Source organism: Argentina anserina, chromosome 2, assembly GCF_933775445.1.
Source record: "Argentina anserina chromosome 2, drPotAnse1.1, whole genome shotgun sequence".
Lineage (NCBI taxonomy): Eukaryota > Viridiplantae > Streptophyta > Magnoliopsida > Rosales > Rosaceae > Argentina > Argentina anserina.
The window spans coordinates 14,247,098-14,268,209 of record NC_065873.1 but is presented as its reverse complement, the minus strand read 5'-3'; the positions used below and the strand labels follow the sequence as shown (position 1 = coordinate 14,268,209).

At 39.7% G+C, this 21,112-nt stretch overlaps 2 protein-coding genes and 1 pseudogene across 4 annotated transcripts; 1 reads left to right on the top strand and 2 right to left on the bottom strand.

The window, feature by feature from the left end:
- The first annotated feature begins 1,798 nt into the window (after nucleotides 1-1,798).
- Nucleotides 1,799-7,417, top strand: LOC126783999 (uncharacterized protein At5g41620-like; annotated as a pseudogene).
- Nucleotides 7,418-9,100: 1,683 nt separating this feature from the next.
- LOC126783081 (disease resistance protein RPM1-like) lies at nucleotides 9,101-13,694 on the bottom strand. Of its 3 annotated transcripts, XM_050508474.1 has the most exons (3): nucleotides 13,534-13,694; nucleotides 9,691-12,615; nucleotides 9,101-9,523 (listed from the first exon to the last, which is right to left on the bottom strand). In XM_050508474.1, exon 2 carries the CDS (start codon nucleotides 12,584-12,586, stop codon nucleotides 9,710-9,712), a length of 2,877 nt encoding a protein of 958 aa, XP_050364431.1. In that variant the 5' UTR covers nucleotides 12,587-12,615; nucleotides 13,534-13,694; the 3' UTR covers nucleotides 9,101-9,523; nucleotides 9,691-9,709. The 3 variants fall into 3 exon arrangements, with proteins under 3 accessions (XP_050364431.1, XP_050364430.1, XP_050364432.1); XM_050508473.1 differs by having other exon boundaries at nucleotides 9,101-12,615; XM_050508475.1 differs by having other exon boundaries at nucleotides 9,101-12,611.
- A 3,588-nt stretch (nucleotides 13,695-17,282) lies between these two features.
- On the bottom strand, nucleotides 17,283-18,161 carry LOC126783998 (phosphatidylinositol N-acetylglucosaminyltransferase subunit C-like). Its single transcript, XM_050509514.1, has one exon. The coding sequence runs from the start codon at nucleotides 18,159-18,161 to the stop codon at nucleotides 17,283-17,285; it is 879 nt and encodes a 292-aa protein (XP_050365471.1).
- Between the last annotated feature and the right edge of the window lie 2,951 nt (nucleotides 18,162-21,112).

Here is a 21,112-nt window from a genome sequence, read left to right as displayed (position 1 = left end):
GTAGCGGATCCAGCTGCATTGACTGGGTATGTTGCAGAGTTCAAGTTGCCGACTTTGGTCGTAGTGAGGTCCATTGGGACCAAAGATTATGGCACGATGTTGCCAGAGGAGTGTGTGCTGGTTAGTCCTTCTATGTTGCGGTTGGGAATATAGTTGCCATTAGATCCGCGGCTGCAATACCTTTTGGCGGAGCTTGGTTTGGCGTTTGGCCAAGTCAGCTACAACATGTTGAGAGTGATTCTTGGCCTTTGCTCACTCTTCTACCTTTCGGGGTGTTGGTTCCCTACTGCGGCAAATGTACTCTATTTATACAGAGTAGACTATAACCAACGTAATGGAAATGGAGGGCCTGCGTAATTCGTCAGACGTGATGAGCACAATGAATTCCAAGTTCTAGAAAACTGGCCCTCCTCGGAGGCGGACTGGCGAAAGAACAAATTCTTCGCGGAGAGTGGGTGGGAGTACGGCCGCATCCGCAGGAAGGAATATCTTCTGAAAAAGCGTATTCCATTGAATTTTCAGGCGATTAACTGTAGGTTGCCTAAGTTTGTGGATTGTTCTATGTGGACCGGATTTATACTAATGTTTCTTTGTTTTCCCGCAGCTGGTAGGAAGTTGGCATTGTTGGATCACGAAGTTGAGCGTATTAATCGAGTAACTTACATATGGAGGTATCATGGGCTTGATCTAATCCACGACCTGAAAGTACTTATCAATCAATACATATTGTTTAAGCAAGGGTTGTTGTGCCGCCATTGTAAGTGATGTAGCTATGCATGTACCTTATATGATTTTATGTGTTTTTCCAAGTATATAAATATGCACTTGTCTTCGCAACGACTACGCCCTCCGTCAATAAGAACTTTGAGAAGTCCGAGCGCATTTGCTACGTGAGGATCCTGCAACAAGAAGATCTCACTATTATTGTGGAAACATAGGGCATCGCGGTCACCATGTTGCAATGAGTGATGGCAAAGCAGATTGAGGTGGCGACCAAGAAGGTCAACGTGGTAGAGGATACTCCGCACGTGATTGACCTAGTGGTGCCTACTCATGTGTCGTTGCCCAACGAGCAGGGCTTACCACGCCATGTTGATACGGAACAAGTGAGTTTGCTATATTTAGATCACTATCTCGCCGCTCCGGCAGATTCATTAGGGGCAAAGAAGAAGGAGAAGATGAAGATATTGGTTGCGCAACAAAAGGAAAAAACTGGTGTCTCAGTCTTGTGGCTGCGCCGGAGTCCGACGACATTATCGATATGACGGTTGTGCTGTCGTAGTCCAAAAGGAAAAGGACCGTTCATAATGGGCCCCTCACCTTCACCGACTCCCGCGTGTATCGGGATCTCTCAGAACTTGATCGTAGTCCTCTCAGTAAGCTTGGTGTGGCGGACTTGGAGAGATTGGCCTTGATAGGTTAACGTGTTGGCCTTGGGGAATTGCGGTGACCTGAGAGAGACTGTTTGGATGTGGGAGTCCATTGGGTCTGGAAGAACAGCGACTGCTCACTGAAGTGAAGGAGAGGGATGGCGAGCATGCCACCAAGGTCCTAATGCTGGAAAATGACCTTGTCAACGCTAAGGCTAAGTTGGAAAATGCTGCCAACCTGTAGGAAGATCTGCGGCAGGAGGTCATGAGGCGGGAGGTGGCTGAGTCCTTAGCGCAGTAGCTGAATGCGGCGAGGGATGCAGCGAGGCTAGCCCTAGAAAAGACGGAGGAGGAAAGGGGTCTTCTGAAGAAGGGGGTGAAGGACGCGAAGGCCGAGAAGGCTCATGCAGTTAGGTAGGCCACGACGAATGCGGTTGAGGCATTCAAGACTTCGCCAGAGATGGAGAAGTATCGAGAAGACTTTACCAGAGATGGTGGCACAGCTCCAAGAGCTTGAAATGTTGAATCTTGCGAGGTATGAGCGACGGTTAAAAGAGAAGGGTTTAGAAGTGCCGCTCATGCCGCATCAAGTTGTGGCTTCCTTTTTGCAACAACCTTCTATTGCGGACGAGGATGTGCGTGATGTAGTGGTAAGGAATATTCTTACTCTTCTTCTGCTTGTTTACCTTGTGATAATCACATGTATGATTATAATTTGGAGACTCCTTCTCTTACTCCTTTTTTGCAGAGCTCCAGGTTGCACGGTTGCCGCAAGGCGAATCGGGGCAAATGGCGGGCCAAGACACAACGAGGGCTGATGACGTAGCTTGATTGGTGCGACGAAGTCTTGACTGCGGGGGAGGAGTGGGGAGGCATTGCGGATTAGAGTTTGATGAAATTCCCATTTTGTATTTGATGCGCCACCTTTGAGCTTTTGCCCTTGTATTTTCTATCACTCTTTTGTGCTTTGCCCTGTAGTTGAGAATGTAATGGACTTAATCCTTCTGGGCATTTTAAGTTTGTTTTTCCCTTTTATTTCCAAGTGTTTGTCTCTCTAGTAAATGATGTGTGAATGTGCTATTTGAATCGCGGGACGTATCTAGATACTGACTTGTCTTTGTTGTGCGCAATGAAATAGTTTGCATAAGGAATTTAATTGAGTCGTAATGTGTCGAAGTGTGCATTGGTGCGGTAAAAATCAATGGTTTGAAAAATTTCTTCATTTCATTGAAAATTGGGTGATGTCCTAACACTTCAAAAGATAGTTTTGGCAATGTGTCATAAGTACTTAAAATAGCCCAAGTCCCTAAGTGTTGCGTTATGCGCGAACATTTACTTTTAGTAGTACTTAAGTTGTTCTATGTTGCAAGGGTGGGTCATTTTCTCAACATACTTGTCTTCCAGACCGTAAGTGTTGGGCGCGATGATCTTCACAACTTTTTATGGTCCTTCCCACCGCGGGCGTAGTCCTGTAACCTTAGCTTAAACTTTTTTGGGGACCTAGTCTCCTAGTTGGAGTGTTATGCTCTTGACACGAGAATTGTAGAAATGTTCCACGCGCTGTTTGTCCAGTAGCATGCCTTCTGCATTGGTCTCAGGATCGAAAAGGGTAATCCGTTGTGTTGGGTGGGCCACTTCGATGGAGAGTACTGCCTCTGTGCCATACATTAGGCAGAATGGGTCTCACCAGTTGCCTCTGTTGGTGTAGTTCTTATTGCCCATAGTGTTTCGTCAAGCTTCTCAGGTCATAGTCCCTTTGCTGCGTCCAACTTCTTCTTGAGGAGACCTTTAATCAGTTTGTTAGCAGCTTCCACTTTCCCATTTGTCTTTGGGTGTGCTACTGAGGTGAATTTGATCATAGTCTCATTTGCCTTGCACCACATGATTAGTAGTTCATTATTAAACTATGTGTCATTGTCCGTGATGATGGACTCCGACGTACCATGGCGGTAGAAGATATTGTGATGTAGGAAATGTTGGAATTTCTCAGTTATTATTGCGGTCAAGGGCGTAGCTCTAATCCATTTGGAGTGATAGTCTATGCACACTATGACCCACTTGAACTAACATTTCCCTATTTGAAGTGGACCAATCAGGTTCATGCCCCAAAAACATTGATTTATGGGCTGACTATGTAGAATAGTGGTTCTGTGGGTTGGCGTGGTATGGATCTATGTATCTGACACTTGTGGCAGGATCATGCTAACTCTTGTACATCAGCTACGAGTGTGGGCCAGTAATAGCCTGTCCGCAGTATCTTTCCTGCTAATGCACGGCTACCGTAGTGGTTACCACAGTCCCCACTGTGAATTTCCTGCATAATTATCTTGCCATCTTAAGTTGTCATACATCTCAAATTGGCATTCAAGAGACCTTGCATGAACAAAGTTGACGCATTGGCAAACTTGGCGACAACTTTGGCATTGTCTGGAGACAAAATTTTGGACATCCCAATTTGCTAATGGTGGGTCATGACAACAAAGCCTTCACTCCAGTGTGCCAATTCTCATGTAGTGTCAGTTTACACCATTGATGTTGAACATTGGAGGCATCCTTTTCTTGACTATCTTGGGCACAACAAGCTTCCCGAAGATTCGAAGCAAAGGTGGAGCATCTAGCGGCGAGCACTGCGCTTCCTCTACTACAAAGAAACTATATATCTGAGGTCATTTGACGGAGTACTTCTTCGATTCTTTGCAAAAGATGAAGCGGTTAAAGCCATGGAAGAGGTTTATTCTGGAGTATGTGGAGCACATCAGTCAGGACCAAAGTTATATTTTCAAGTAAGACGACTAGGGTATTATTGGCCCACCATGGTCAAGGATTCTATGGAGTATGCACAGAAATGCCAAGCTTGTCAGTTTCATGCCAACTTCATTCATCAGCCACCTGAGTCGTTGCATCCGACAATTGCTTCGCACCCATTCGACGTCTGGGGAATGGATGCAATCGGACCCATCACTCTGAAATCATCGGCTGGTCATATGTACATTCTGGCATCCACAGATTCCTTCTCAGAGTGGGCAGAGGCGATACCGCTCAAAGAAATAAAGAAAGAAAATGTTGTGAACTTCATTACGGGAAGCATTATACAACGCTATGGTATACCGCGATGCATCATCATAGACAACGGCAATAACTTCTTGAATACCGCAACAGAAAAGTTGAGCAAGAAATTCCACTTCAAGCTTCACTTCACTTCGATGTACAATGCCCCGGAAAATGGTTTGGCAAAAGCATTCAATAAAACGCTGTGTAACATTCTGAAGAAAACTGTCAGCAAGAAGCATAGGGATTGGCATGAGAAACTGGGCGAAGCCCTCTGGGCTTATAGAACAATGTATCAGACAACCATAAATGTTACACCTTATTCTCTCGTCTATGGTGTCGAAGCCGTGTTACCATTAGAGAAATAAATCCTGTCATTGAGAATCGCTTTGCAAGGTCTCACAAATGAGGAAAATGTCAAGTTGCGCCTTCAAGAGATAGAAGCTTTGGACGATAAGAGGCTTGATGCACAACAACACCTGAAATGCTACCAAGCTCGGATGTCACACGCCTTCAACAAAAGTGTTCGACCACGGTCATTTCAAGTTGATGATTTAGTTCTTGTTGTTCGAAGACCCATCATTATGACGCACAAGACTTGCCCCAAATTCAAATCAAAATGGGATGGTCCTTACGTCGTCAGAGAAGTATACACCAATGGAGCTTACAAAATTGTGGGGGAAGACGGTTTGAGGATCGGTCCCATTAACGGCAATTCTTGAAGAAGTATCATGTTTGAAAACATCAAAGTATGCTCCAAATCTGCACGAGCTTAAACTGCATAAGACAAAAAAATACTCCATGCCTGCATGAGGTAAAACTGCACAAGACACCAAAAAAACCCTTAAACTACGTGATGACTTGATTCCTTATTTATAAGGTTACGTAGGCAACTTGAGAATAACAACCTTAAGTTCAGTTACATCAAAAACAAATATAAGGGTTTGATTGAAGAAAAAAAAGAGCAAATCCTGATCATTCAAGTCATCTATCACATCCAGGTCAAACCCTTGAAGCTGCTTCGACATTCTCTCAGATTTGACACTTCTTTTGTTCTAGATCAACAAGTCTTGCACTGTAAAGACCAAAGTTCTACAAACGTCTGGACATAGCTCCTCGTTGCCTGACTTGGGCGGTTTGAAGCTGGCTACTTGGCGATTCACTGTGTAAGTCCACTGCGAGACATGAGTTGAGCTGCCATAGAATGCAGCTTTAAAAGCGAATGGCCCGGTAAGAGAGGGATATACGGTTAAGGTGGTGTCATCATGTTGCTCATCTTCAACATCATCGAGGATAGTGATTGTCCCATCCTTCAAACTCTTGAAAGCCACCATGGTGAATGTGATGCGTAAAGCCTAATACGCTTTTGTTGACTGCTGTCAAGTCTATGAAATGAAAGCAGTCAACCGATTAGATAGTTTACGTTCTTCAAACTCTTGAAAGCCGCCATGGTGAATATGATGCGTAAAGCCTAACACGCTTTTGTTGACTGATGTCAAGTCTATGAAATGAAAGCAGTTAAGCGATTATGTCGTTTACGTTCTTCAAACTCTTGAAAGCCGTCATGGTGAATGTGATGCGTAAAGCCTAACACGCTTTTGTTGACTGTTGTCAAGTCTATGAAATGAAAGCAGTCAAGCGATTAGATCGTTCGTTCTTCAAACTCTTGAGAGCCACCATGCTGAATGTGATGTTTTATTGAGTGTTGTCAAGTGTATGAAATGAAAACACTCAAGCGATTAGGTCGTTCACGTTCTTCAAATCCTCCAAAATCAACTTGTTTTGAAAGCAATCAAATGGCTAAATCAACAGTGACTCTCAAATTGTTGTCAAAATCCTACAAAAAAGTCAAAAATTAGACCATGATACTCCTTAAAAAATACAAAAATACAAAAAAGGGATCGCATATCCGGGTAAGAGCCGAGCTAGACCGAGCTAGAGCCGTTGCTAAAAAATAAAAATAAAGGATCGCATATCCGAGCAGGAGACGAGCTAGAGCTGCTGGAGCCGAGCTGGAGCCGCTACTGGAGCCAAGAGGGAGCCGAGCAGACCTCACCACACTGCACACTTAGCCTCAATCATTCAATCACACCTCCTCATCTCTCTCCTTATCAGACCAACTCTCTCTTTCCTCCTCAAAACCAAGAAGCTCCCACCGGGACCAACCACCTTCATCTCCACCACCACCCGGCCAAGGACAAGGGCACTCTTGACCTTTCCAAGTTTTTAGCTGATAATTGTCCCAGTTCTCCTGACCAGCCAGTAAGTGTAAGCAGTTTGACGGGGCATATTGCTGCGTCATTGATGCAACATCACTGATCCATTGAAAGGGATAATCACCTTTTACAACCTGTATCTCTAGCAAGCTATGGTAGTTCTATGGAGGTGGCGCCTTATAACCCTGCAATGACTCCCACCAGTTCTTTAGACTTTATAGGAAGAATAGGCGAGTCACATTATAATCTTAAAACATCAACATAATTGCTGAAGGTCTTGGACCAGATATGGAGTTTGGAGGAACAACATACTTCCAATATAGCTTTGATAAAGGCGCTGAAAACAGAGTTTAGATCATGCCCGTGTCAAGATCAAAGATTTGGTTCGGGTAGGACAAGTAGATAGACATGAGCTAGATGATTTGATGAAGCAAATTGGAGAAGATAAAATAGTTAGAAAGAGCAAAGAACAGGATCAGATTCATGCTGCAGTTCAGTCTGTGAAGGATGACCGAGAAGATAAGGATAAGGAAGTCAATGTGTAAGTTGTGCTCAGATGCAGGCCGCTAAGTGATGATGAGAAAAAGTTGAATGTTCAAACTGTGGTATCCTGTAATGAACAAATAAGAGAAGTCACTGTTGTGCAGAGTTTAAATAACAAGCCAGTTAACAAGGTTTTCACTTTTGACAAGGTTTTTGGGCCAAAAACACAGCAAAAGTCAATAAATGAACAAGCCATTTCTCCTATTGTGAATGAAGTTCTCGATGGTTTCAACTGCACTGTATTTGCATATGGGCATACATGCACTGGTAAAACTTATACCATGGAGGGTGGGATGAGAAATAAGAACGGCAATTTGCCTGCTGAGGGTGGTGTTATTCCACAGGCTGTTCATCAGATTTTTGATACACTTGAAGCACAAAATGGTGACTACAGCCTGCGGGTTACATTCTTGGAACTATATAATGAATAAATAACTGATTTACTAGCTCCCGATGACCACTCAAGAACTTCTGAAAATAGGCAAAAGAAACCGATTTTCTTGATAGAGGATGGAAAGGGTTGTGTGATCGTCAGAGGCCTTGAAGAAGAACCTCTATATACAGTAAATGAAATTCATACTCTGTTGGAAAGGGGAGCTGCCAAGAGGCGCACAACAGATACACTTCTGAACAAGCGCAGCAGTCGCTCGCATTCCGTCTTTTCCATTACTGTCCATGTAAAAGAAGCAGCAATTGGTGATGAGGAGCTAATCAAATGTGGAAAACTTAATCTTGTTGATCTGGCCGGATCAGAAAACAGGGGAGATAAATAAGAGCTTACTCACCTTAGGTCGTGTCATAAATGCACTTGTGGAGCATTCTCTTCCTGGCATCATCAAGATGTACATAATGAAGGATATTCTCTTCCTGGCATCATCAAGTTATACGTTAATAAAGGATATTCTCTTCCTGGCATCATCATGATCAGGCAAAGTTACTTTATGACAAATGCAAACCGTGTGATTCCATCATGATCAGCAATTATAGATGCTTATGGTAAGAGAAAGCCTTTCTACAAAGAGCACTGCAAGATGGGGAATCTTTTCAGACCTTTCCCTCTCTCAACTGTTCGAGACCACGTTCTTGAACTTCTTTTCATTCATTCGTTTCCAGCTAGCTAGTCAATTACGCATGGGACATTAGGTGTTGGTCACCAAACAAAAATCTGTTATTTTGATACATATTGAATAACACGTGTTCACTTTCATGAAAAAAAAAAAAGGAAAAAAAAGGGAGGCAAGCTATGCTTATGTATGAACTGCTGGCATTTCATCATCGGAAAGAAGAACCGTTGACATTTCCATAGTTGTACCACATAGAAGGAACAAAGAAGAGTGAATGGAACAGCTCCAAAGGAAAATAATAAAATGGAGTTACCTAGCTGCACTATACCATGGCTAGCGCTTAAGCGTGACACAAACTGAAACTTAAGCCTTGAAGTTACATACTTCAAGCTGTGTTGTCAGCACGTGACAACAACATGTCTGCAGCACGACTTGAAGTGGGGGCATTTGTAGACATATGAAATTTAATGAAGTAAATCATCTTCGTTAAATGATTAAATCGACCAAGAACCCGACAAAATTGCAAACGTGACCCAAAAGTCAAAAAAGTTGGTGCGGATCCGAATAAAACTCCTGTCATCACATTAATGGATGATCGTAATCGAAGTTACGTGATTTCGACTTAAATCAAAAATTGAATTTCGTTGACGATTCGAAATGGTAACCGGACATTTAATTAAATTAATAAATTCTTTAACGGTTATAAATTAAATCAATTATTTTCTATTTAATTTAGTTATGAGAATAACTAATTTCAAATTAATCAAAAAATATATATTAATTTAATTATACAATTAAAGAAATTTATTATTTTAGTATCATTAAAATATTTTATAAAATATAAGTTTTGACACTATAAATACACATTCCAACATGAAGAGAATGGACTTGAGAAGAAGAGAGAAAATCACTTCAGCAATATCACTCTCGACAAATCCCGAAATCTCCCAAGTCCACGAAGAATCATCACGCTGCCAAATTGATCATTCTTCAACAAATCTAAATCCAAGCTCAAGTCCACGAAGAATCATCAAGCTGCCAAATCGATCGTTCTTCATCAAGTCCAAATCTGAACTCAAGTCCACGAAGAATCATCAAGCTGCCAAATAGATCGTTCTTCAATAAATCCAAATCCAAGCTCAAGTCCACGAAGAATCATCAAGCTGCCAAATCGATCGTTCTTCATCAAGTCCAAATCCGAACTCAAGTCCACGAAGAATCATCAAACTACCAAATTGTTCGTTCTTTATCAAATCCAAATCCAAGATCAAGTGCACATCACCTTTGAGCCAAGTCACATACGGAGATAGAATCAGAGGAGTTTACAAAGATTGTAACCCCGCGCTTGATTATAAATAAATCACATTTTTATTTGTACACGTGTCTGCATTCTCGTTTGTTTTCAGATTCTCGTTCTACAAATCCAAGAAAATGGAAAAAGTTGCATACCTTTTAAAGAGGACAGAAGCTAGGATAAGCTCTCATAGGACAGCCCAGAAGTTGTTTTGTAATGATGGTCAATTATGCGGATGTGTTGCACCTTTGGACGATCCACACCTCCTTCTCGTATAGACTCTACAAGTTTCCTTGTAACACACTCCATATACAATTTTTCGAGATGAGCTAGGTATTCAAGACCATGCGGCAATGTCTTCAGTTTCTTGCAGCTTCGAAGCCCCAGGTATTGGAGATTTGGCATCACCCCTTTTCCTATACTTAATGTATTAAGTACTCGGAAATTGAACAACTCCAAATGTGTGAGCTTTGCAAAGCCTCTACTGAAACTCATCTCTTTCCCAACATAAGCATTATCAAGGAGAATACGTTCCAGACAGGGAAGCGCCTCAATGTGAGGCAGTAAATCTTCTTCAAGTCTACACCAACGCAGATCTATATGTGTGAGGCACTCTAATGAACAAAACCAACATGGTACCATTTTCAGTTTACCACGTAACATAAGGGACTCAAGATATGGAGGAGGTGAAACAAGTGCATCAATTCGAAGAAATCCCTCCGAACTATTACTTACTGATAAGTTCAACCAGACCAGGATCTTCAGCTTCTGAATTGAGGCACAGAGCTCCATTTCATCACTTTCCTTTATGTTTGTAATGCCAAGCATCCTAATTTGGGTCATATCTCTCAGAAGTCTGATCATGTTCTTATCTGACCGAACAAAAAATAAATCTTGCAATTTCTTGAACATGGATATATGTGATGATGCTCTAATCCCATTAGCACATATGAAGGTTTCAAATCCAGTCGCATTGAAATGTCCCATATACAGATGGCGCAGGTTTATCAACTTTGAACTTCCACTAGGGAGTATCTTTACGCTTGTATCACTGATGTCCAAGGTTTGGAGGTTGTGGAGCCTTCCAATGTATTTTGGAAGCCTTTTAATCCGAGTTCCTCTAAGATTCAAATATCTTAAATTGAACAAGTACACTAGATTGTCTGGAAGCTTTTCAATTGGCACATATTCCAAATCTAGAACTCTCAACAAGTAGAACCCAGAAGACCATGTATTTGTTAACAATGGAGAACTTGAGCCAGAAGGAAACACAAGTAATGAACGAAGCTGCAACATACCTGGGCATGATTCAATTTCTCCTTCGGTTGTATGAATCGCCAAACGACGAACTCTAGTTTCTTTTACTACTCCTCTCCTATCAGATACGACACCAAATTTTTCTCTTTCTGAAGTTGAGAGAGCAATCTCCCGCATGAGATCATGCATTATGCATTGTTCTGGGATTCTAGATTGAGAATCCTTCTTCACAAATTGCAACATGCTGCGAAAAGTTAGCTCTATAAGGTACCTCTCTGCAAGGTCTTCTAGTGTGACGCCACTGACATGTTCAATAAAACCTTCAGCTATCCACAATCTCACAAGCCTGTATCTTCCTATCAAATGGTCTTCTGGAAAGAGGCAACAATATAAGAAACAATGCTTCAAACGGTATGGCAAATCATTGTAACTAAGCAACAAGATGCTCTTCACTGGTTCCAGAGAGTGATCGTTTGTAAGATGCCAATTTAAGTTGTTGCACACCTCTCTCCACTCAGCAGATGATTTCTTTGATGACATAAGACCACCTAGAGTCACGATTGCCAAAGGTAGACCTTTACACTTTGCCACTAGTTCGCAAGCTAATGACTTCAGTTCTGCAGGACAACACTTGTTATGGTAAGTTAAGAATGCTTTCCGGCTGAAAAGCTCCCAGGATTCATTGTTCTCCAAGGGTTGAATGCGATGAACAAGGATTTCAACTCCAAAAGAATGGAATGCTACGTCATCTTTTCGAGTTGTTAGCAGGATTCGACTTCCAAGCTGTCTATCTTGAAGTGATACCCTTATTTCTCTCAGAAGTTGGATATTCCACACATCATCCAAAACAATAACATATCTTTTAAACCTCAAGTAGTTAACCAGTATCTCTAGCAATTCCCTGTAGCTCATGGAACTCAACTTTCCAGGGACCTTTTCCTTCCTTGATTGGTGAAATCCCTTGATCAAGCTTCGAAACAAGTCTTCGATCACATAAGATTGTGAAACAGTAATCCATGCATAACATTCGAAATGATTCTTTACAGCATCATCAGTAAAGATTTTGGCAACTAGAGTTGTCTTCCCTGATCCTCCCATTCCAACCACAGAAACAACAATTTGATGTTTTACCTCATTCAACAGCCATCCTATGAGCAGGTTCTTCTTGTCTTCAAATCCTACAAGTTCATCTTCTGTAACAAAAAGAGATGACTCTGCTTGGTTCTGCACTCGATTGCAAATATTATTAGAACCTGTCCCTTCCACGCGAATGATACCATATCTCTTTTTTCTCTCTGGAATCTCTCTGATGGTTTTTGTGATTTTTTGCAGCTTTTTGGCAATTTGATGCCTGTACCAAAGATACTCAGGAATTTGAATGCATTTGCGAAGCCACCTTACAAATCGGCCCCTGCATTGTAATCTGGTTGGAATGTGAATGGTTTTGCGAAGCCACCTTGCAAACCTACTTCTGTACCAATTCTTTGGAATAAGAGTGGTTTTGCATAGTAACCTTGCAAGTCGACCTCCATTTCGCAGCTCGTGCATGCGGTACATGAATTCATCAATAATATCTTCAACATCATAGACAGAGTTTCTAATGCTTGCTACCCATTCCTTCTCTCCTTCAGTGTCTATTTTCTTTCCCTCAGCATCCTCTAAAAAGGATTTCATGCTGACCAGCTCTTGCTTTATCTCATCCACTTGATCACGAACGCCAGCAATGGAGGATGCTTCCTTCTCAAGAGCTTCCCCAATTTTGCCAATCAAGAACTCTGTTGCTGCTGATGCCATACTTAACCCTCTACCGAATAAAAATCTACCTAATTACAGAAACATATCTGAAATCAGAGTCTATAGGTCTTGTATGGAACAATGGATCAAAATTCAATCATAGCATAGTTTAGCAGTTCAATACAAATTTAGTCAAGTAGTTGGTGAAAGCAAATCGCAATTAATCCATTGCATAACATTATTAGACATATGGGTGCTTGAAAAAAAAAAAATATATATATATATATATACATCAGCGTATTATATGATATTTTCGTAGTGAAAACTAACAGCCGGCTCTTAGTATCTGGAAGTCGACTCTGTGATTACCTACTTTGTGAACAAATTGAATTTTATTCTGCCACTAAGTTGAAGACTTCTGACCAATAGAGAAAGAAAAATCAACAGTCTTTCTTTTTCCTTTCGATCATACGTACTACATACTGGTAATCAAATTCACAGTCCTAATCATTACCAGCCAGTATCAGTTGTGATGTAAAAATACATCTGTACCTCAATTAGGAACCGAGATGGTTTCTATTTCTGATTTCTAATGAGGAAAGACTAGGATGACTGACCCCTGGTTTTGCATATTGAGCAGGGTTGGGGCTGATTCAGTATCTTCCGAGGTGTGTAAATTCATGCCAGTTAGAGCTCAAAGGTGTAAATTGATCAGCCTAGCCTGATTTGTACCTACTTAATCAATTTTTATATATTCAGATATCAAGGTAATTAATATCCAATTCAAAAGAAGGTGATGCAACTGAATAATGCAAGCTGCATGGCTCTTTAAGCATTTATCAACAGAAACTAGCTCTTATTAAGCAGATAAACACAGTATTTTAAGCCAGATTATAACAAGATTTGTGTTGTTAGTATATTCCCTTGGTAAACTGAGGTAAGAAGTTGATTTTAAGATTTTCTTTTGCAAAAGACATAGTAAATCAAAGTAAAATTGACAACCTTACCAGCATGAAAGTGAGAAGAACAACGAGCGCATACAAGCCGGCTCTGATCAGAAACCAGGATTTGATTACATTCACATGCTGCTTCCTAAATAAGATTTTGCTCCTGAAAGTTTGATTGTTTTTCCATTCTGTAGTTTTGCTCCTGAAAGAGGGTACATAAACCAGGACTGGTTTGCCCCTTTGGTGGTTATCTGAGATTCTGAGACTAAAGAAATGAACAGTCAGTCAATGGTATCCTTCACCAGAAAAGAGTGTTGTAAGCAAGTTGCCCACTTGCTAACAATTTGAGCATCAAATTTTTATATGATGACAAAGCTATATCTATCACTCACATAAATCCAAGAAGAATAAATCAACTGTTTACTTTTAAAATGTGGCATAATCTATTATACATCAATGTATGTTATACATCCTACATCCAACGATTGACAACGGATATTATTTTTCTGACCTCACTCACAAAACAATATCGACCGTTGGATGTGTGATGTATAAGATACATTAATGTATACAAGAATTTTCCTAATCTTCATACATGCAACTAAAATTTAAAATGTTGAATTGAAATCTAAAATTTTTAAATTAAGTACGGATACAGTTGGACTCAAGCATAATTACATCCTAATCATCCAATTATTGGTCATCAGTTTTTACCACAATGTCAACAATATGATTAATTCGTACACATGAAGCGAGCTTCTCATTTATCAGGAGAAAAAAAAAATAAAAAACAAAGCAAGTTCTGAAGTGCCATTGAAGAATACCACTCCATATCCTGAGTGGTTTTGATTTTGTTGGACTCATCCTAATCACCAATATATTCCTAAGTGGAAAATACAATACCTTCACTGGAAGTACACAAGATGAGGGTACGCAAGCATGTTCACCAGTGGCCACGATAATCATGAATCATGAAGATCCTATCTAGGCATCTGGCTTCTCTTCAATCTCAGGACAAGCGCCCAGTTAACAAAATTTTGCATCATAAGAACCTTTCTCCAACAATGAAAAATAAAACTATTACAATGGAAGTCAAAATAATAAACAAGACCCTAACACTAGCATTGTTCAAGTTTATCCACCTCGAGTTTACCATGCCACCATTACTCAGACATAAAAAATATTCTAGTGTTTCCACCTTGATCAGTTTCCTTCCCAGTAGTTCTTTCCGAAGATTACATTTGGCTCGAGGACATTCGGCTTATTTCCACTTGTGCTTTATCAGTTTATCATACTCTTTTCCTGCTACTTCGCAACCAGAATTCCCCATCCAAGCTTACTGAAGTGAGCATTGGGATGATATCCTGCCTCTATCTTCTTGAAACAGGTCACGGAAAACAGCTGCACAGAAAACATTACTTGTTGTTAACTTACGACTAGAATAATCACTTTAACCCTACGGGAAACACATAAAAACCCCCCATATAACTCCATTCCAGTTGGTGTATGTAGTTTGCTTTTAGGTATAAGCTTTCAGTTGGCTTATAAATGCTTTTTATCTAGTCAGGACAGTCATGTTTACAATCATACAAAATTTTAGCAGGAAGCTTAACTTACTTGGTTTGAACTGCTTATGAATTTACTTTTTCTAAGCTGAAGCTAGACCTAAATCTTGTGTTTGATAAAACTGGGCTCACTCAAACCTCGCAGCAATCAGCTCTTAAGAAGCTTTGTATATTGGTTAAAGTAATCATGCCTTAATTCTCATCGCAGTATATCTCCAAGCCTCTAAGAGGCAAAAAAAAAGAAAAAGAAAAAAAACAAGGTAGCCAAACTGAAACAAAAGAAAATAAAACAAAACGCAAAAACAAAAACAACCAGAATGCTAAAGGCATAGCTCATGGAAAGAACAAATAGAAGGCGAATTCGCACAAAACAGGAAGGAAAAAGAGGGGGGGGAAAATATATATATATATATATATATATATATCCTAAGAACAAGTCCTCAAATCATAACACTCGGAGACTAGACCTACAAGATACTTGCAGTATATCTTTACAAGCAAAGATGATAATGAAATCTAGCAGCTAATAATAACCCCATCCCACCTTTCAGTCTGTTATCCTTGTACCTTTTGGGGGCAAAAGCCACAGTACACTTGTTCACTTGGAGCCTACAGTTTTCTATAATATATGCCTTCTGGAGAATCAACTAGCCAACTCTCAAGTAACAATTTCCTAAAGCATTGCTGAATTTTTATAAAACCAAAGCATCCGAATCTTACATTTCCATCTATTTAACAACACAGATAACCATAGTGCATGTCATACAACCACCAATCTGTGTTGTATATAAGTACAATATAAGTCAAGACGACAACCTTCACAGCTATCCTCTTCTCATCCTCTTTAAATGGTTCAACTTGATCAAGTCAGCTCATAACATAAACTGGAAAAGCCCACACAGAATGGCAGCTTAAGATTCTTTCATCCATTAGAGAACCACATTCAGTATAATACCCAGCACCAGCATTTTATCTGCTCCGAAGTCAGGATTACAGTTAATTGGCATGCTTCCTATTTCTTAGTGATTTAAGAGGCCGTTGGCTTGTTGTCTAACAAACAAAATACATTGAATTTCCATAGTATAATTTTTACACATAAAATTGAAAGTACACAAGAAAATTAAGAGTAGGATATACCAGAGATCTTCATAGCTTTGATCCAAACCGCCAGTCTCATCAGGTTATCTTCTTATTGAACTGAACTTCTTGAGCAGCTTTTCATATCTTCTTATTGGAATTGACTTCTGGGGAATGAAATGACAGATTTTAATCCTATAATGAAAGCAGAATAGTGTCAAATGTGAATCTTTCTGGAAGAATTAGAATTTCAAACATTTGCAGGGTCTGATGAAAGCGTAAAGAAGTAGGTCAAAATGGGAGTTCGAGACACAGCAAGTGTAAAATTTCCAACAGAAATAGTTTATGCAGCACATATAGCTTCAAACTGGAAGAAAGTAAAAAGATCAAATCTGTGGCATTTTAATCCTTGATTTGAAATAGTCATTACGTGTATGCAGGAGACAAGTAGTCCACCACAGAATTAACCCACAGATACCAAAACATGAACAACAAAACATATGTGAAGACATAATCTACTACGACTAACTGCTGAATTCCAATATGCAGTTATTTTAAGAAGTCAGAACATTCCCTACTTGGATTGAACAAAAGCCAAAAGTGAAGATCAAATCTAATTCTACATCACAACTGCTCCACCCCATAAGTGCAATATCAGACAGTAGCCCCTTCAGACATTTTCCATCATCAAACACCTTATGTAAGTCATACAACTTTGCTGAACAAGCTCAGTACAGCATGTATCTTCACATAGATTAGCAGACACATAGTATTCAAATGAACTTCAGAACAACAGATATTTCTCAATACATTCTAGCTAATTAATGTGGTTCATCAAAGGTCAAAAATCAACCAAATCTAAAGTACAGAAGTACATAATCTATCAAAAATAAGGGGTTCTATAAGATTACCCTTTGAAGCATCGTGCCACTGCAATGCCCCTTCAGAACTTTGGTCGACAATTGGATACAAGATATGATTCCCTCATGAGAATAGCATGTTACATTTTCCTATAACACCATAAATCCATAAGAATGCCCCAACTCCAATATTCACCCATGATAAGCTGAGGTATGCAATTTTTTGATGGAACCCAAATCCACAAAACAGTTTATTTCCCTCATCCATTTCCAACCACTACAGAAAGTAAAAAAAGGCACCAAAATCTCAATCAGTGATATCAAAGCAAAGCTTAGCCTCATCCCAAGGGCCATTAATCTCAAACTTATATTCCTGCATCCTGATCAACCAATACGGACACACCACAGTAACAAACACCAACAACCCCAACAGCATCACAAACAGCAACAAATGCAGTGTATAAACAAACACCAAAGTCGCAATCATCAGCCCCAAAGAAAACCAAAGATGCAAACGAAACGAATACTTCTTAATACAATAAGTAACCAACGGCGCAAACAGGAACACTTGCAAGGAGAACAGCATGTTCGCAAACACCAGCAGCCTCGACCGAAGACAGGAAGCTATAAACACGGAGGCAACAACAGAAGCATTCAACGAGATGCAACTCCTCAATGTCGGATTGTGCAGCGCCCCTGGGGCCCTCACAGTCGAGCCAAAGTAGTCATGCAGAAACAAATGCAGCACAAGTAACGCAACCGTGACGGCCCATATGGAGTTGGAGCTTATGGAAGTCGTCAGCGTCTGGTATATTGGAGCCAAAACATACAACCCACTGATGAAAAACGAGATGTTGAGCAAGTAACGTAGGAAGAGATTGAAGGAGAGCATTTCTTCGGTGAGGAGAAGAACGAGGAACCCCAAACCGAGGAGGGTGACGTCAAGAAGGAGGAGAGAGTTTTCGTTGAGGATTGATCTGAGGGTGTAAGTCCAGACAAGACCGACGAGGGCGACAATGCAGAGGTACTGGGAGATGGAAACAGAGTGGAGCATGACTTTGAGGATGTCACGTTTGACAACGTTGGCGTTCATAACCATTTCTTCGAGGAATGAGTCGTCCGTGTGGTTGTCGTCAAACCCGGGCTGCATTCCTCCGTAAGCGACTTTTCTCCATGTTGCCCCCATTGAAACCCAAATGGAATCTGGAGATGAAATGCGAAGGGGAAGAAGTGGGATTTGGGATCCAATCTGCAAAAAGGGGGCGAAAGTGGGGAGAGTAGAAAAGGAAGAGAGTGATCTGGGCTGTTTTCATTGCTTTGTTATAGCAACTCACGAAACGGAAAAGACCAATTCTTTCCCATCTTTTGTGTACCCTGCTCTGTCTGCTGCGTATGTGCAAGTTTTTTTTCTCGCTAATTTATTTATTATTTTTTGTTAGAAACAAATTCTTTTTTTTTTATCGTTGGTCAAAATATGGAGTTTTTGTTCCTACCTTTCAAAATAGTATTTGGACTTTTTTATTTAATAAATCTCTATTTCACTTTTACAAAGGCTCAAAATGCTATTTAGACCTCTTTAATTTTTCGAAAATGCTCATAATCCAATCAAATTATTATCTATTAATTTCTTTCTAATTGTAATATTCAATTATTATAGACAACTCGAAAAATTCTTAATAATTACACAATCCATCTCAAATTAATTTTCACTTTCACTCCTAAATTTATAATTAATAATGTCGTTGTTTTTTTCATTCATTGTTTTGGAACTCACCAAATATTAAAATCAACACAAAAAATTCAAACATCAATTGAAGAATTGTTTCCCTCAGATCCTAAACGAAGTTTATCAAAACTCATATAGCTTTTTAATTAATGTATGAAGATTGATAGTATTATTTGTTGTAATTTTTTAACAATAAAAAAGTAATTAAATAAGTTATCTTATTCCAATTTCCAAATGGCAGTTTTCCTGTGATAAATAAAGAATTGACGAAAAAAGAAAAATTCATTTATATTTGCTATTGCAAAATAGGTATGTTTAGAATTCTCTTTTTTTTTCTTTTTTTCACTCTTATATATCATTTTAGTAATTTCATATATGTTGAAAAAGTCAATACTAATTTGAAAAAAGAGGGAGGTCCAACTGTTATTTTAGGAGATATGAATAAAAACTCCCGTCAAAATACATCAAAGTTCAGCAAATAGATAAACCCTTTAAGACTCCCAAATTTAGTTTGAACAACCAAACTAAGTACATCACTCGAAATTTTGGAGGAAAATGCTTCTCTCCACCACTCAAAGGATTCACTTTCCCAACAAACTCCACCATCTATTCCTAAAATTTAGGACTTTATTATCCTTATTGGAAATCATTAATTGTCATATTTATCCACAACCTTATAGATTTATGTGACAGTTCTACATGTATCAGACTTTGTCCAACAGAGGAAAGGAAACATGATGGGAATTGCAATTTACCATGTCCATGGAAAAATCCAAAGAATCAGTTTCATTTATCTTCCATTCCTTTAAACAAACACAGCTTAAAAAGAATAAATAAGATTCATAACACTGCACCCAACACATTCAATCTATTTTATTCAACGGAGCCTATCAACAACAACAAAATCTTCTCAAGATTCAGGTGAATCAAGTTAGTTATGAGAATAATGTGACACATATTTACCGAGTTTATTCTAATTCTACTTTTGAAAAACATGTCAAAAGCATTGGAATGTGGATTTTATCATTACTCTTAGAATGCTTTAAAAATTAAGGGGAGTCTACATCATATTCAAAAGGATTGTGCCTTGTGCTTTACTTGTCCTTTGTCTAATGTAATTTTTGTCCAATTGAGTTTTACTATTCTTTAACAAGGTTGTATCGAGGAAACATGAAGATGAAAGCATTGTATAGATGCGCCATAGAAAGGAGAGGGTTTTAGGAAATAAACTTTATGTGATTGTCTGTACAATAAAGGATTAGGAACATCAAGTTACATATAATAATAGGGTTTCTATTCGGTATAAAGATAGAGAAACTAGTTACCATCCAATATATAAAGAGGCTTATGTCAATCATTAAAGTATCTATCTATTTGCTTTTTACTCTTATGTGTGAACTTTTTTACCCCTGCTCTCTTTCTTAATCACGTCTCGGTCGGTGAGTGCTAAAGCCTTAAACCTCAGAGTTATTCAAAGAGCTTAAACCCCCTGACGTTTATTCCTCTTGTTTTTGCTTCACCCTCAACCCTTTCAATCGGACATCAAGGCCAACACAAAAACGAGCCTGAGTTGGAGACCAAGGCCAACACACAGGTATTGCTTCTTCTTGATCCGTGCTTTTTCTGGGTTGGTGTTCGTTTCTGGTTTTAGAACTACGCAATTCATGTATTTGGGGCTACGAAACTTATTCAGTGCACGGCCCGTATAGATACACGGGTCTTCCCAACCGTTCATTTCAACATGTGTACCACATTTCCAATCGTTTGAGATCAAACAATTGTAATATCCCACATCGGTCAACAGAGAAGGGATGATATGTCTTATATGTATACGCCCACCTCTAACTAACACGAGGTCTTTTAGGGCTCAATGGCTTCGGAGGGGATAGAAACTCCGAAGTTAAGCTTGCTCGAGCTAGAGCAATCCCAAGATGGGTGACCTATTGGGAAGTTTCTCGTGAGCTCCCAGAAACAAAACCGTGAGGACTATGCCTAAAGCGGACAATATCGTGTTACAGCGGAGTAGGTCCTGGGATGTGATAACAACAATATGACTAAAGAGTCGCGAGTGAGATCGAATAGAAAATATAGATTAAAAAATTATATCATTGGGCCAGACTCTCTGCCGAGATCGAGTTCGTTGCTTCGTTAGAGGCTCATCTTAGGCCACTAACAACGAAGCGTTAGAAAAAGATCTAGCTCCCTTTGCCGAGATCATGGAATCATTGATCATCAACGACCTCAATCGTTTGAGATCAAACAACAATATGGTTAAAGAGTCACGAGTGAGATCGAATAGAAAATATAGATTAACAAATTCTATCGTTGGGCCAGACTCTCTGCCGAGATCGAGTTCATTGCTTCGTCGAAGGCTCACCCTTAGGTCACCAACAATGAAGAGCTAGAAAGAG